Source organism: Palaemon carinicauda, chromosome 4, assembly GCF_036898095.1.
Source record: "Palaemon carinicauda isolate YSFRI2023 chromosome 4, ASM3689809v2, whole genome shotgun sequence".
Lineage (NCBI taxonomy): Eukaryota > Metazoa > Arthropoda > Malacostraca > Decapoda > Palaemonidae > Palaemon > Palaemon carinicauda.
Genome location: NC_090728.1, coordinates 81,748,830 through 81,765,753, shown reverse-complemented (window position 1 = coordinate 81,765,753; position 16,924 = coordinate 81,748,830). Strand labels below are relative to the sequence as shown.

The following is a 16,924-nucleotide window of genomic DNA, read 5'->3' as shown; positions in this document are numbered from 1 at the left end:
AGACCTTACTGTCGAAGGTCTCGAAAATTCCAATTCAATAGAATCTGGTATACAACTCTTAACATTCTCATTTGGGTGTGAGTTTCTGAAATTTCTCTGAAACCTTACCTTCCTATATACAGTCTTAAGATGAGACATCCTGTTCCCTATTCCTCCTTTCTCCACTCCAGTTCGAGGGGAGGAGAGGAGGATGGGGGTACCCCCCCTCCTCCCGTCTCGCTGCCAGTGCATACACGATGGCAGTCTTAAGCTGTCGAACTACAGTTGGTTTGGTTTCAGTAGTTATCTGAAACAAAATGCATGTGAAATCGCAAATTCACGGAAACTCTATGGTAATTAGACTAAAATTTCACTTATTCATTGCAGTACTAGCAATTTAGTGTTCATTTTAAAGGTTTTAAGGTTTTAAAGCCTCTCCCAAATGCCCCCAACCTTATCTCACAAGGAGGGTAAGATTGCAGACACTAACAAATCTGAGCAGGACTCGAACCCCCGACTGGCAAACACCAGGCGGAGACGTTAACAATCAGGCCACACCTTGTAGTGATAACAACGACGGCAGTCATTGATTAACTGTCACATCTGACTTCGCCACCGAGAGCCGGTAATGTGTGTCCTTGGTCACCGCCCAGTCAATAGCTGAGCTGGTATGCCTTAAGTCGGCAGCCTCCGACAACCGGCGGACTGCCAATAGCTCGAGGGGCCGCCAATGATTCAGAGGGCTGCTGACTACGCGTACAGTTTTCACCACTACCCAGTCACATTGAATACCGGCTAGGATGGTGTGACTTCTGTCAGCGACCCGCTGACAGCCGACAAGTCACTGACATGCCGGAGAACTGCTAGCCATACCGGTACTGAAGTACTATGCCAGTTAACTTACCCCCAAGCACTAGCCTTGACGGTAATATGCTAATTGTATAGGTGTATACAATACCCGGTACATCTGTAGTATAGGACCATATCACAGATAGAAATCTTTGGTACATAACCATACAATAGAATGGTTTTCCTGTATGCTACTCTATCCTTATAGGCTAGAATCTCCATTGGGCCCTACTTAAGAGAGGATGCCCTAGAATCAATAATTAGGATGGCCGCAGCAGTTGGCTGGAAAGATCCCCACGTATGCGTCTCTCCTATTCTTTTCCAGCGTACTTATCCTAAGCTTTATACAATAGAAAGGAATCTTCTATTACAGTGAAACACTAAGAAGCTGATATAGGCAAACGGTCAGGTATGACCTAAAAGGAGGACGGAAGGGTTTCTTAATTCTCCTTGGGATGTTAAACAGCATCCCACAGTTACAATGACTGTTGGTCCACAGACGTTCAGATATGTAAACCTTCTGATCATGCGAAGCAAACAGAAGCTTCTTGTAGGAGGGAAGTTCTTCCTGGATCGCTGGACCTTCGATCCTTGGGTCCAAGGCCTAACCAAGATGAGACTAGAATGGAAATGGACATACCTCCACCATTCTTTCCTCAACTCTTCCTACATTCCAAATCCCCTGGAAGGGTGTACCTTACAGCTCTAGAGCATACTAGCGGTGAGGAAAGTAGAGTCCATCGATTTCCAAGGAAGGCTGTTTACTGTTCACGTGAAGGACTCAAGAAAACTGGGAGTCATTCTGGACTTGGCGCCACTCAACGAGTTCCAATAAAACAGCAAGTTCAGAATGTTATTCTTCCTGAACATAAGGACCTTATTCAGTAAGGGGTGTTGACAGTCTGGCTAGACCTGAAAGATGTCTTATCGGCAACTTCCAGTCAGTCACCCCCTCCCCTCCTACCTAGGATCCAAATTACAGAATATAACATATATCCTAGACAAGATTCTCATCGGACTAGATTCAGTCCTAGGATCTTCATGGGATTAGCAGACACAGTCAAGCGAAACCAAGCCTAGAAAGAGTTCAGGCAACAATAGCCCTGGACGACAGGCTGGGGTGGGCAGCACCCGAAACGACTGTCTATGAGCATCCATGGAGACGATCCGGCCCCGGAACATCGGGGATGCAAGATAACTTCAAGACGTCTCGATTCTCTCCAGCTAAGGGGCTTCAATGTTTTTAAAAAATCATTGAAACCTGTGGTCACCCTAATGCTCCTTTCCCTTGGGGATGTAAAAGGAGATAGCAAAGTCTGTCAAGAGACTATTGTAATCAGTCAGGATTCCATGACGCTAACAGGGAGGATTTTGACCTCTCTCCAGTTCACGATAATGATAGACCCAGTTCTACGTGCACAGCTGTAAGATGCGTTAAGAGGCTGGAGAATATACGCATCAAACGCTCGAAGAGATCTAATAGGACCAATGATAGTCATTCCCCCTTCGCTTACCCTACAATGACCAAAGGCCACGAGCCTGTAGGCCATTTTAGCACTGTAATGGGTGGAGAAACTCTCTCCACACAGATCAGACCTCCTCAGGCTGATCTGGGGCATCGAAGCGATAATGAGGCGTCGAAACTGTCGAGGATAAGTGACGTCTCATTTCATTAGGGAATGCTAGCCATCCCATCCTTAAGGGAATGGCGCCTATCAGCAGCTCGTTTATATATATTCCGCAAGGTGACAGCGGATGCTCTTCTTGGGTTCAACCCAGTAGAGTTGGAATGGTACACGGACGCAGACCTATTCCCTCCCAGATGGGAACAAGTCGCCGAGCTGCAGATCGCTCTCTTCATCACGAGCGTCATCAAGATACTATCTCTATATTTAGCCCCATACGAGGATCCTCTAATGGAGGTAACAGACATCATGTCTCTAGATTAGAAGTGATGGACTTAGAAATTCCTATTCAGCCCATCAAAATTCCTCCAGAAGGCCCTCTATGCTGAGACCTTTCCAGGGAATAGGGGTTCTGTTGACAACCAGGTAGCCCAAGAACACCCAATTCCCTGCAATGAAGGAACTGAAGCCGAGGCTGCTCCTGGTTATGCACCTAGGATTATCCAGGAGGTTCAGAAGTTTTCTACCTTCGATTTACCACAGTACAACTAATCCCTTCATCTTATGAATTCCTTGCCCTTAACGGTTAGGAAAAAGATTGGGATCTCAAAAGGCAAAATAGAATTCCTAGAAGAATACAAGTCTAGTCAACTAGGAGGCAATAGAAGTCTTCTTGGGAAAAGTAAGTTGCTATGTAAAGCAAAAGGGACCGAAAGCTATCTCATATCTTCTGCCTGTCCTTCTCTGTCCACCCCTATATTCAAGGTCTGGCGGCCAACAGCATGATAGCCTTTGAGAAAGGAGACAGTGTATCCTTGGATACTATGAGAAGTCTAGTTCTTCGGCCTTGTCCCCATATAAACCCTTGAGTAAGCACCAAGGGTATTGCCGACTTTGCGAAAAGGTCACTTGATTGGATCTTTGGATCCATGGACCAATACCTATGTGCAAGTCAGCCCCAACTAGACCTCTTCTATATGCCCTTTAAATGGATCTGACGAATGAAATCTTTAATAAGATTCCGAAAACATGTGCAGGCTTAGGCCTGCAGCACCACTAAAGCCCATTTCATGGTCTTTGGACAAAGTCCTACATTATGCCTCACCTGTGAACAATGAGGATTGTTCTCTCAAGGATCTAACCTAAAAGGTTATTTTTCAGTTCGCTATAGCCTCTGGGGCTAGAGTTAGTGAAATAGTGGCCCTATCTAGGGATGAGGGCCACATTAAGTGGGAGAACTGCATCTCTTTCCTGATCTAACCTTTCTCACTAAGGATGACCTACTCACTAAGTGGTGGGGTTCCTGGAGAATCTACCCTCTGAAGGAAGATGTCTCTCTAGGTCTGCTAGAGCATCTAAGGTATCTTCATAGAACTTCAGACTTCAAGAGAAACAGCTCTTTACAGGAGAAAGCCTTGGATCAAACTATCTCTACAACTGAGGGCGAAGCTCACCTACCTTACCCGCAGAGCGGATCCTGACAGTAATCCTGCAGATGAAGATCCGAGAAAAGTTGCTTCATCACTGAACCTATCAGTGTGCGGACTTCAGCCTCTTCGCTTATTTACCTACTGGAGGTTGTCCAGTGTGTCTTACAGACACTAGACTAACAAATCTATGGATTGAAGCATTATGTGGTGACGGCAGGTGCTATTTTGGACCCTGTCGTCTAGCTCTGCGATGAACAGTAAATTGATTGGGACTATCAATTAAAAGGAGAAGGGGTCAGCAATTTTCGTGTGACCTACCTTTGATTAAGTGTTGCCGAGGTAACACCAAATCTGTTCAGAATCTCAGGTGTGAAATTATACGGAACCACTAGTGCCGTGTGTACATAGTACACAGTGTTGTTAGACTATTTCATGTACAGAAATTATAGAGAAAAGTCTTGTTAAAAGAGCTTTTCTTCAATCTGAGAGTGGCACTCATCATTTTTCCCCTTTCAAAAAAGAGAACATTAATTTCTGTGTATGTCTCTTGTATAATTTCCTTATCATGCTACATTCATTTAGCATGTAGTCATTTATTAGAAATAAATGTCTATTAAAATGCAGTTCCGTCCTATTTCGCCCAACAATTGCATGTTTAAGATGCCAGAGTTTCTTGACTTACTCATGTAAGTATTTCTCATATCATTGTATGCTTACAAACAACGGCCGAGGACACTGATATTGGTTCTGCAAGATATACAATCCTTGAGACTTTGTATTCTCAGTGTATACTTATGTTTGTTCATACAATATATGCTACCTTGAGGCCCCTTTTCTAACATCTAAAAAAGACTCTTCCCTGCAGGGGGCAGGAAGCACTAACATTGTTATGCTTAGTGATAATGACAAATAACGGTAAAGTAATTTTGTCTCAATTGGCCCTTTTGGCTGTAGAAATATTGTCCCAAGGTTAAGGCACTGATAAAAAATCCACAGATACATTAATTCTCTGGTATGCTTCCATCAGGACGTCATGGCTTGAGCCCAAAAAATCTATTTTTGGGTGCGATGGCCATGACGTCCTGATGGACCCACCCTTCTTTTCTATGAAAAGATCTTCACAGTTTCCCTCCCGAACTACTGTATCTGTAGCACCATGCTCAACGCTACAACGTGTGAAGAATACGTCCCCTGATTATATACGATATCCTTGAGAGTAATTCTTAAGGGTACTCACGCCAGAAGTTAGAATTCTGTGAAACCTTTGGTTTGATTCTCTGGGAATATCACTATAGTCATATATACCCTTGGGAAGCTACTAAAGGAACCTTCCATCAGGACGTCATGGCCATCTCACCCAAAAATAGATTTTTTGCTTCGCTCAAAATCCGTTAATCATACATTGTTTAGTTTACTTTGCAGCATCACAAATCTAAAAGAAATAATTTGTATTTTTCTTAAATATACATATTAGGGTCATTTAAACAGTAATAATAATAATAACAATAATAATTACATGACTATCAGCCATGAAGATGCATTACTTTAGAATTGTTTTATTTTGTATATCATCACAATAAGACGGAAAAATATCAAAGTTACCTGAATGTGGAGGAGGCCATTTCTGTGGTAATTCATCTACTTCATCGGCTGGGGCATTTTTTTATGATGCACTTTTCCCAGCATAATTGATTTTCAAGTTTATCTTGTACTGTTGGTCTAATCCCAAGTAACTATCAGACATGACATAAAGTGTAAGAACAGCATTTCCTGGAAAAAATTACAGTACAGTATTAGGTTTAGTTAATAAAATTTAAAAACTACATTGTTAAATAGTCTATCAATAGTTAAAATTCTATATGGTAACTAGACTATATATTTAAAAATTATAAAAGTGACAAGATTTACATGTCCATTGACGTTAAACTAAGCTCATGAATGAAATGTGATTCTTTTCTCTTTATCATTTTGATAATATAAAATCTTTTAATAGATTCTTTCGGCTTTTGCTTAATGCTACCCGAATGTCTGGGTTCTCTGGCTACTTTACAGTGGGTTACACATAGTTTCTAACACCACGGTGAGTGAACAAGATTTTAAAGTTCCTGGTAACGGAATCTCTGATGCCACCGGTTTATTAGAAGTTGAACCTGGATGATAAGTCTGTCAACAACACACTTTCTTTAAACAAAATCACTGAGTGACTTGACAAAGTGTCCAATGGTTCTTTTAAGCAGTCAACATGTACATTACATGTTTCTTCCAACACAAATAAGATATTTGACAGGATCAAGGCTGTCTACGATGGTACAGGGGCAATACTTAATGTTTGCTGCTAGACAGTTCTTGACTGCACTCTTTTATTTTTAAAAATTATCTTTTCTTACTGTTTTGACATTAGCTCTTGAATACCATGACGAATCAATGACAACAGAGTACGAAGTTGTCACTTCATAAAAAGTTCAGCAGGTACTCCCGAAATCATGTGGGAGGTCAACTATCATATAGATAAAAAACTAAAGCTTTTGTTTTGGAGTTTTTCCTGCTGATGCTTCTAGGCTATGTTTCTTCATGGCATTTTTTAAAGTCTGTACTACTCTTTCGGCAGAACCGCTTGATGTTGTATTGTAATGAGTAATTAAAGTATGTTTTATACAATTGTTGATGTCAAATGTCTTGAATACTTCCAAAATGAACTGAGGTCCATTATCCAAAACTACAATTTCTTGAAGCACTTCAACTGTTTTGTCAGCTAGAGTTGAACCCATACCAACCACTTCCATCCATTTAGAATGTGTCCATTGATACAAAAAGTACATGGGGATGATCCAGGTGTACATTTCATACTTTGATATATGGTACGCTAGTGGGCTATTTGTTTTATAAATCTGTTGAGTATTTACAGTATGCAATCTTGATATTTTTAGGATAAAACTGAATGTCCACTATCAAAATTTGAAAATTGGTTGCTACTAAGTTACCAGTAAGTGCAAAATTACTTAAACAGACAAATTAGTATAAATCAATATCGTAAAAGGAGATTTTGTCAACAAATATTCACAAAATACAAGATTTCTTTTACCAGGTTCAGCAGGAGTGGTGAACATCAAAGTGTGAGTTGCTCTACCATAGATAGGCGGAACCCTCTTCAAAGCGATTAGATCTCCAGATTCAAAATCCCCTAAAACCAAAAACCAAGCTTCATCCTTTGCCTTCGGGAATTTTGGTGCATGCACTCGTAGGTCTTTGGTCTGAAATGTAATAAACCAAAATAAAAAACCACAGAGAAATATACAAGTTTAATATTGTATCCTAACTTCAAATTTGACATTCAAATGCAAAGTAAATTCAGGCAACAAACATCAAAATCACATTATTATCCCGGTATGACGAACATCAAAATCACATTATTATCCCGGTATGACGAACATCAAAATCACATTATTATCCCGGTATGAGAACAAAAAGAATGCAGATTGTGAAAGCCCGGAAAAAGATTCCCTTGAACAATTATGCATTAATCGTTAACAAATCCAGGACGAGATATTCATTATAAACACTAGTATCCATGACAACAATTATTGAGTAATGTAGACTTTGTAAAGCATATACATATGCAGCAAACGACAAAAAAAATCTTAATATATGGACATTGAATTAAAAATTTTACAAAGGAGAATATAAAATATTCCATCATTCAACTAAACATTCTTCTAACAACTGCAAAAGATAATGCTGGCTAATCATGCCATAGTTACTGCCATTAGGCAATAGATTATCTTACTTGTATACTTGAGGCCTATCTCCATTGAAAGTAAATCATTTTATCAAGTTTTATGGGGGTAAATATAGATAAAAACAAGCTTTGAGTGAGAAGCAATATAAAAATGAGGAGAGGTTCATAGAAATAAATAGGTTTCTGCATTATTTTGGTGTTATCCCTTCCCTAGTAACATAAGCAATGAGAAGGTTGTTGCACTAAACATCTAGATATTTATAAATACTGTTAATACAAATACCTTACCTTATTTAAACGATTAAAATTGACTGCAAGGGAATAGTCTTGGTTGGCATGAACCTGAACCCATCTCTTACTCGAGTCGTTTTCTGCTGAAACGAATATAATACGAGATTATAAATAACGTACCTGGATATTACTGGATAGCCAAGTACAAAATATAAAGTACAGTGATTACAAGTGGCCAAGCCCTTTGTATCCCCTGCCATGTTTATCACTTGAAGTCTACACAATCAAGACAATAATTTGAACTACATCGTACTTGCTAAAATAAATACTTTTTATCTATAGCTTTTCCAATATGATTAACATTAATAGCTGATATAAAATGTAACATAGTCAGATTCCAAGACATTTTAATTAAGGCAATCCTGTTCCTATTTTAATTTTTTCATATATGTATATGTAAGGATGTGTTTACGGTAAAAGTATATTGTTCCAACATGAAGTACTAACCTCAAAGTACTTTCTTAGGAGTATCCGGAATCTCCTCCCATCCGACCAGAATTTTGTGTAGTTTACCCAACTCCCGTTTTCTATGTGGGGGCATCTCTGGCGGAGTGATACGCGCCCAGAGATGACCCGGGGTCAGAGAGCATGCTTGCTCAGGTCTAGCTCTCCAGTAAGTTTCTGGTCGCGTCGGCGTTAACACCCCGACGCTCTCTCTTAACCCAGTGCGACCCTTTGTGTCCCCGATCCCTTTGTGTCTCACGCGGTCCCCTTTGTGTGTTTCCCTATCCTTTCCCTCTGTGTTTCTGCGTCTTGCTGTGTATTACTAGTGTGTTATGGAGCATCCCCGTCGTTGCCCTGGGCCTGTAGCCGAGAAATCGTGTTGCGGGGAAGCGGCCTGTGGCCCTTCACCAAGAGTCTGAATTACCGGACAGTGGGATTATGTCTCCGGTCCAGGCAAGTGGGGGGCCTGAGGGGGGGGACAGGTGTGTATCCGGAGGACGGAGCCCTGGTGAAAGCAGGTCCCGTCTCTTCGGACGATCCGATATTGGGGAAAACGGTAACAGTCTCTTCTCCAGTCGCGTGGGCAGGTTTTTCAGGTGCGTCAGCAGCCGAGGGTGCCTCCGAGAAGGACGACTTGCCGAAATCAGACGCCCTCGGGTGGGCGCCTCCGAAGGCGCCCTTCAGATTGCCCCTGAGGACAGAAGAGGACTTTGAGACCTGGTTCTCCAGCGAGGAGCTCCTCCGCTCCTCTCCAACGCCTTCAGCTTCGTTCCCGGCGGACTTCATGGAGCCTTCTTCGCCGGCCGAACCCCATGCGGAACCACCAGCAACGTGGCAAGTCTCAGCTCCTCCAACGAGGTCCTACAGGTCTTCGGGCTCCTCGGTAGAAGCCTACTCTTACTCGTCAGAAGACGGAGATCCGAGGGACCATAGGAGACGACGAGATAGGTTCCGTAGGAGAAGATCTCGATCGCGCTCCCATTCACGCTCTCGCCACGGGAGGAGACGTTCCAGGTCCCCCAGGAGGAAGTTCAGGAGAAGTCTTTTGCCAGAAGAAGAATGGGTACGAGTCTCCATTCCCCGTAGCCAACTCCTGGGAACTGCAGCAGTCGTGGGCACCTCGGGATGGCGTCCCAGGCCCCGCTCACCAGTAGGATTGGTTGACGAAAGAAGGTATGACCGACGGAGGGACTCGTCGCATCAGGCACCAAGGGACAGGCATAAGTCCGCGAAGGTTCCAACTCCACCCGCCCAGCGGGGAGAGTCGCCCCTTCGGTCTGGCAGCCGCGTCCCGGCCTCTACTGTAGATCGTCGTTGAGTCGTCCGGAATGGGAGAAGCACCTTTCCTCGACGGGCAAGCCCACAGACCCATGGTCCATCAGAAGAAGAGATAGGACCAGGATGGAGTCCTCCATTTCAGCGGCGATGCCCGTCCTACTACCTGAAGAGAAGGATCTGGACCACTCCAGGAGGATGCCTCCTCCCCGTGCGGTCCTTCGTCACGAGAACTGAGGCCCCCATCGGAAAAAGTAGAAGACGGAGAAGAAGGTTCGCCAGCGGAGGTCTCCGCATACAGGAGAGTGATAGGCTTCATCCAGCGGTACCATAGGCTGGGCGAACCTGAGCCCTCTACTGACGAGGTCTGGCTCTCGAGCTTCAACAGATTGGTGGATGCGCCTGTGCCGCAGAGGCCCTCGCTAGCCCTCCCTTTGGCAAGGGACGTGAAGCTGGGACTGGCACACGTGAGCAAGGTCATGGTCAACTACGCTGAAGCCTCCAAGAACCAGAGCGCGTCTAGACTTCTCCAGGGCCTGAAGACGCAGTCCCGGTTCTACCTCCCTGAAGGACACCGTGCTGGGGACTGCGCAGTAGAACCGGCAGTCGCCATCTTGGGACAGGGTGCAGCGGAGGAGAGAGCTACCACGGCACCGGTTTGTTTCTCCTCCGCGGAGACTGCCATGATGGAGGAGCTGTCTAGGGACTTGATTCACGTATCATCCTGGCTGAATTGGTGGGCCTCCACGCTGGTAGAATTCCAGTCAGCGCATGATCTCGCAGTTCTGGAAAATCAGGCCTTACTGAAGGAGCTGATTAGCTCGGGAGGCAAGGCCCTAAAGTTCCTTTCCCATCAGTCGATAATGCAAGCTGCCAACTGGATTCTGAGGAAGAGGGAAACAGTCCTCAGCAGGCTTGTAAGGAGACAGGGAAGCGAGGTCCCTGAGGAGCCTTCCACTGTGGGACGACTCGGTTTTCCCCCTCAAGGAAGTGGAAGAGACGATGGAGAGGGTGATGAAACTAAAGGGTGTGGCGGAACCCAGACCCCCACCAGCAAGAAGGCCTACCCATAGGAGAGCTCCGTCTGACGTCCCTCTCGCTTCTCGCGCCTCACCTAACCAGCCCAGGAGGGACGCCCCTTCTGCATTCTGGCAGCAACCCTCGCAGCCCTCCTGTATGGGAACGTCGGCTGCGCAGTCAGCATTTAGGCCATCCTATTCAGCCGCCAGAAGAGGTCGATCTTTGCCGCGCCTCTCGAAGGAGATAGGGAGAGAGGCCCCCTACTCCTGCTGAAGCCTCAGGTGGGGGGATGCCTCAAACATTCTTGGCAAGCATGGCGGGACCACAGATAGGACCCGTGGACCGTGACAGTCCTGAAAGAAGGTTACAGGTTGCCCTTCCTGGTGGACCCCCCACCTCTAATACCAGATCAACAGGCAGAATGGTTGGCACCGAAGGACCCCTTAAGAAGGACGGCCTTACAAGAAGAGGTCTCTGCTATGCTAGCGAAAGGGGCAATGGAACCGGTCAAAGACCCAGGTCCAGGGTTCTACAGCAGACTCTTCCTGGTGGAGAAAGCGACAGGGGTGGAGACCGGTCTTAGACCTCTCGGCCCTCAACAGGTTCGTGTGCAAGACCGACTTCAAGATGGACACTCCGAAGTCGGTTTTAGCGTCCTTGAGGGAAGGAGACTTCATGATGTCCATAGACCTCAAAGACGCATACTTCCCGGTCCCTGTCCACCCCTCCAGCAGGAAGTACCCAAGGGTGAAATGGGGTACCCAAACGTTGCAGTTCAAGATCCTCTGCTTTGGTCTGTCCACAGCCCCTCAGGTCTTCACAAGGATCTTCACGACAGTCTCAGCCTGGGTGCACAAACAGGGCATCCGCCTGATTCGGTACCTGGACGACTGGTTGTTACTTTCAGCCTCAGAGGAAAGACTGAGGGGGCAAGGCGCGAAGCTCCTACAGTTCTGCAACGTCCTGGGTATCACCATCAACCTGAAGAAGTCCCAATTGATACCCTCCACCAGGATGACCTACCTCGGAATGGTCCTGGACTTCCGGTCGGCGAGAGCATTCCCTTCCGCGGAAAGACTAGACAACCTGAGTCAGATCCTACGGCCCTTCCTGTCAGGTCAGCCCAGGAGAGCCAAGGACTGGCAGAGACTAATAGGTCACCTCGTGTCATTGGAGAAGATAGTCCCACAGGGGAGACTCAAACTCAGGGGAGTACGGTGGAATCTGAAGGAGGGCTGGAACCAGACAGACTCCCCACACAAGGTGGTCCTGATGTCCCTGGAGACGAAGGAGGTCCTCGAATGGTGGCATGACACTTCGAACACCCTCAAGGGGATGCCCTTCGCGGCCGATCCTCCGGAGATGCTCCTGTTCACGGACACATCAAAGGAGGGTTGGGGTGCTCATCTCCTCGACAGCACAGCGAGAGGAAGGTGGGGAACCGAGGAGAAGAACCTGCACATCAATGTACTGGAAATGATGGCAGTGCAAAGGGCATGCCTGGAGTTCGTTCACAAGCTCCGGGGAAACACTGTGGCACTGATAAAATCAAGGGAGTTGTGCGGCCTCACGTTGGAGTTCCTGTAATGGGCCGAAAGGGAGCAGATCAAGATCTCGGCCAGGTTCATCCCGGGGAAGAGGAACGTCCTGGCCGACGGCCTCAGCAGAGTGGGTCAAGTGGTGGGGTTCGAATGGTCCCTGCACCCAGAAGTGGCCAAGACTCTGATTCAGAAATGGGGCTCGCCAGTAATAGACCTCTTCGCCCCAGACTGAACGCACAGCTCCCCGTGTTTTGTTCTCCTGTGCCAGACCCAAGGGCGGCGTTCGAGGACGCCTTCCAGCATCCTTGGGACAACCTTGACGTGTACGCCTTCCCTCCCTTCGGAATGCTCAGACAAGTCCTCAACAGGGTGAGGAGAGCAGACAACCTGTGGATGACTTCGGTAGCGCCCTGGTGGCCGGAGAGAGAGTGGTTCGCGGATCTAAAGGAACTGGCACGCCTTCCACCTTGGCCCCTTCCGGACAGGTCTGACCTTCTCCGGCAACCACACTTTCAAAGGTTCCACAAAAACCCTCGGTCCCTCTGCCTTCACATGTGGAGGTTATCGAGCGTCTCCTGAGGAAGGAAGGGTATTCGGCGAAGACCGCAACGAGGATGTCGGGTTACCTGAGACGGTCATCAGCCGCGGTGTACCAGGCAAAATGGGCGACCTTCACGAGGTGGTGTGTCGCAAAGAACATCAAGCCGTTGAAGGCATCCATCCCAGAGATAGCCGACTTCTTAGTCTATCTCAGGGACGAGGTAAAGATGTCTATTCCAACCATTAAAGGAGTCCGAGCCGCCCTAGGACAGGTCTTCCTCCTGAAGGGCATCGACCTAGGTTCCTCCAGACATCTCGATGCTCATCAAGAGCTTCGAGCAATCATGCCATCCTCAAGTGGTTAGAGTGCCCCAATGGGACGTAGCTAGGGTCCTGAAGATGTTGACGAAACCTCTCTTCGAGCCCCTGAAGGTCATCCTAGACAAGGAGCTCACCCTCAAGACAGTTTTTCTATTAGCACTGGCATCGGCAAAACGAGTAGGGGAGCTACATGGACTCTCATACGAGGTGTCGCACTCGAAGGGTTGGCGTGAAGCTACCTTCAAGTTCGTACCGTCCTTCACGGCCAAGACCCATAACCCCGCAGTCTGGGACCCCAAGTTCGAAGGCTTCTCGGTGCCGGCAATTCCACGTAGAGACGACCCGAGGGACTTGTGGCTGTGCCCTGTCAGAGCAGTACGGAAGTACTTGGAGAGGACAGTCGAGCTTAGACCCGGAATCAAGAATCTGTTTGTTTCTTCAGGTTTGGTGAAGAAACCATTCTCCAAAAACACGATCTCCCTCTGGTTACGGCAAGTGATCATGAGGGCCTACAGTAGTGCAGGGATGCCTATTCCAGGTAAACCTAGACCCCACGACATTAGAGGGCTGAGTACTTCGTTGGCCTTTGAAAAGAACATGGCAGTCGGCCAAATCCTACGGGCGGGTACTTGCACCAATCAGTCAACTTTCACAGCTCACTACTTGAAGGAATGTTCGAGGAGGTCCTTGGACGGATTCTCTCTCGGTCCTGTCATTTCAGCGCTTCAAATGATTTAAAGGTGTAGCCCCAGGGTAACCACGTATAGTAAGTCGTAGAGACACAGGTTCCTTCCTTCCCCCCCCCCCCGTTCCCTTATTACCCTCCCTGAAATGACACTAAAACCCTTGACTGCCAGGACATACATCGTCAGTGAATGAATACGTCTCCGAAGAGTTTTACAGAGGTGAGTTACTTAGACACTGAAATGGTTTTTTGGGTAGTTTTCCCAATTTTCTCATGTTTTCTCTTGAATGGTCACCAGAACCTAGCCTTCTATCTAGGTTCTTCCCCTTTCTCTCCTCATCACGGTCTCTGGGTCCTGTGGTACACTCCCACCTTCTAAGGTTTAAGTCTCCTAAGAAAGTAGTTTGAGGTAAGTACTTCATGTTGGAACAAATCACAAATTTTAAGTAATTTGTATTTTTCCTAACAGTACTTACCTTGAACTACTTTCAGGTTATGGCCCGCCCCTCCTACCCCGAGTGCCTTACAGGACTTAATAGAAACCTATCTGACAAAACTTACTGGAGAGCGAGACTTGAGCAAGCATGCTCTCTGACCCCGGGTCGTCTCTGGGCACGTATCACTCCGCCAGATGCCCCGCATAGAAAACGGGAGTAGGGTAAACTACACAAAATTCTGGTCGGATGGGAGGAGATCCCAGATACTCCTAAGAAAGTAGTTTGAGGTAAGTACTGTTAGGAAAAATACAAATTACTTAAAATTTGTGATTTTTAAGTATATTTTAGCTTAAGTGTTTTAAGAGTGTATAACAGGTTTATAACAGTGTAAGGAGGCTTTATAAGAGATTAAATTAAAAAAAACAATAACAACAGAGGTCTACTGCAGGACAAAACCCTCAGACAAGTCAATTTATATCTGGGGTTTGGGCAGTTTCCAGTTTTCATCACCACGTTGGCCAGTGTGGATTGATGATGGTGGGAAATTTTTGTCCGATCGCTTACAGCAAGCCAATTTAGTATGGGTGGCCCTGACTAGTAAAGATTTCCTGATCATGGCGATAAGCAAACCCTTTCACACCACAGTAAGTTATCCCCAACTCCAAATAATTTCTACTTACTTAAACTAGGAACTACATTCTGCTTATCAATAATCAGGACTGATGTTTAGATTCATTATTTTTCAACATAACATATACATATATTCAGATTTATTTACTCAAACAAAAATAGACTAACCTTGGCCATGAATAAACACCTTCGCTTCGGACTGATTGCAAGCATTTGCTAAACAACCGCTGATCGAAACATCTATTTCCATTAAGGGGAGTTGTTTAAGCACCTTGAAGACATCTTTAATTTGATTTTCTTCAAGCTTGTCTCTCAACATCTTCACAAGCCTCTCGTACTTTCCATCAACAGCGTGAATCAACTCTGGAAGGCACTGTATGCTGTGACCTGCACAACTGAGGGAGAAATATTTTGATAAAAATTTACATATGCAACAAAAGACAGTAAACAAAACTTAACTTGTAGACATTAAATTATAAATGTTAAAAAGGAAAGTGTGAAATATTTCATCCTTTAACTAAAACATTTTAACAATGTAAATATGTAAAGATAATATTTCACCACCTAACTAAAATTATTTTAACAACAGCAAATATAGAATTTAAAATCTTTTTCTGGCATACCTTTAAACAGATATAAGCATATAAGAATGGTAAAAAAGTATGATCCACCAAGGCTCAATTTATCAACGCTACTGAGACATATCCATAAGGCAAACAGCCTCTTTGTGTAAGGATAACAGTGGGAAAGAAAATTGACAATTTCTTTCAATTGCTTAAATTAATCATACATTTGATGACTGGGTAAAATTGCATCAGTTACCTAATGCAAGAATTTAATGCGGCGTTATATAAGTGGACCGTAATTCGAGATACTGTATTGTACTTCACTTTTTTAATATTGTGTTAGACTTCACAAAATTTTTCTAGTGACCATTCTGTGGTTCTATATCAAGTTTTAATTTTTCTTCTTCCTCTTCCATTGATAATTTAATACCAGCCTTAATTGGGGGGATCTTAATGCAAGTTCTTGTCTTTTTAATTTTTTATATTATTGAAGAATTTGATGGATTTTTCAAATGACAATTTTGAAGACTTCTGAACTGTTACTATTGTCTTTGCTTACAGTATTATTATTGCTAGCTAAGCTACAACCCAAGATAGAAAAAACAGGATGCTATAAGACCAAGGGCTCCAACAGGGAAAAATAGCCCAGTGAGAAAGGGAAATGAATAAATTAAGAGAGAAGTAATAAAAAATCACTTTAAGATCAGTAATAATATTGAAATAGATATTATCCATATAAACTATGACCGAGACTTATGTCAGCCTGTTCATAAAAACAATCGCTGCAAGTCTGAACTTTTGAAGTTCCTCTGATTCAACTACCAGATTACGAAGATCATTCCACAAAAGATTTACAAACTGTACACACAAAATCTTTGCTCCAGTTACTAAAAGCAAAAAGTGCACCATAAAATAATGCTTGCTTCTCTTACTTTAACTTTTATATGAAATATTTGGAATATAGTTGTGGCTTACCTGAAGCAGTGCAGGATATCTGAATTTACATGAGGCAGAGTAAGGATGGAAGAATCTGTATGCCAACGAGCTTGAGTCACCATCTGCATCAACACCTGTACCTGAAGGGAGGCAGACAGCCATCCTGCGCACCCACATACATCTAATAAAGCCTGAAGAAAAATATGATTAATATTATAAAAGGCACTTTAAATTTCAGTTCTGTTATAAAATCCTTGGGTTTGATAAAGTATCTTCATATTCATCCCCTGTCTCTCGTTTAAAAGGAGGTATTTGTGCGCTCTTATGATTACTAACAAACTGGAGGTTTACACTTGAGACTGTAAATCAGAATGAAACAGAAAAATCAAAATAAAATGTGAAAGATGATACAAAGAAAAAATCACAAATTTTAGGTAATTTGTATTTTTCCTAACAGTACTTACCTCGAACTACTTTCTTAGGAGTATCTGGGATCTCCTCCCATCCGACCAGAGTTTTGTGTAGTTTACCCTACACCCATTTTCTATGAGGGGTAACCTCAGGCGGAGTGATACGCACCCTGAGGCTAACCCCAGGTCAGAGAGCATGCCTGCTCAGG

At 44.6% G+C, this 16,924-nt stretch overlaps 1 protein-coding gene across 2 annotated transcripts in view; it reads right to left on the bottom strand.

Annotated features, from left to right (window-relative positions):
* LOC137640031 (activating signal cointegrator 1 complex subunit 3-like) overlaps positions 1-16,924 on the bottom strand; it is a 410,828-nt gene that overhangs the window by 8,065 nt on the left and 385,839 nt on the right. Inside the window, exons 40-44 of one of the 2 annotated variants that reach the window (XM_068372399.1) lie at positions 16,345-16,496; positions 14,972-15,198; positions 7,908-7,993; positions 6,966-7,134; positions 5,486-5,653 (exon numbers count right to left, since the gene is read on the bottom strand). In XM_068372399.1, the coding sequence (XP_068228500.1) occupies positions 5,547-5,653; positions 6,966-7,134; positions 7,908-7,993; positions 14,972-15,198; positions 16,345-16,496 (741 nt within the window). In that variant the 3' untranslated portion in view covers positions 5,486-5,546. The remainder of the gene's footprint in view (positions 1-5,485; positions 5,654-6,965; positions 7,135-7,907; positions 7,994-14,971; positions 15,199-16,344; positions 16,497-16,924) is intronic. The other variant, XM_068372400.1, reaches the window with a different exon arrangement.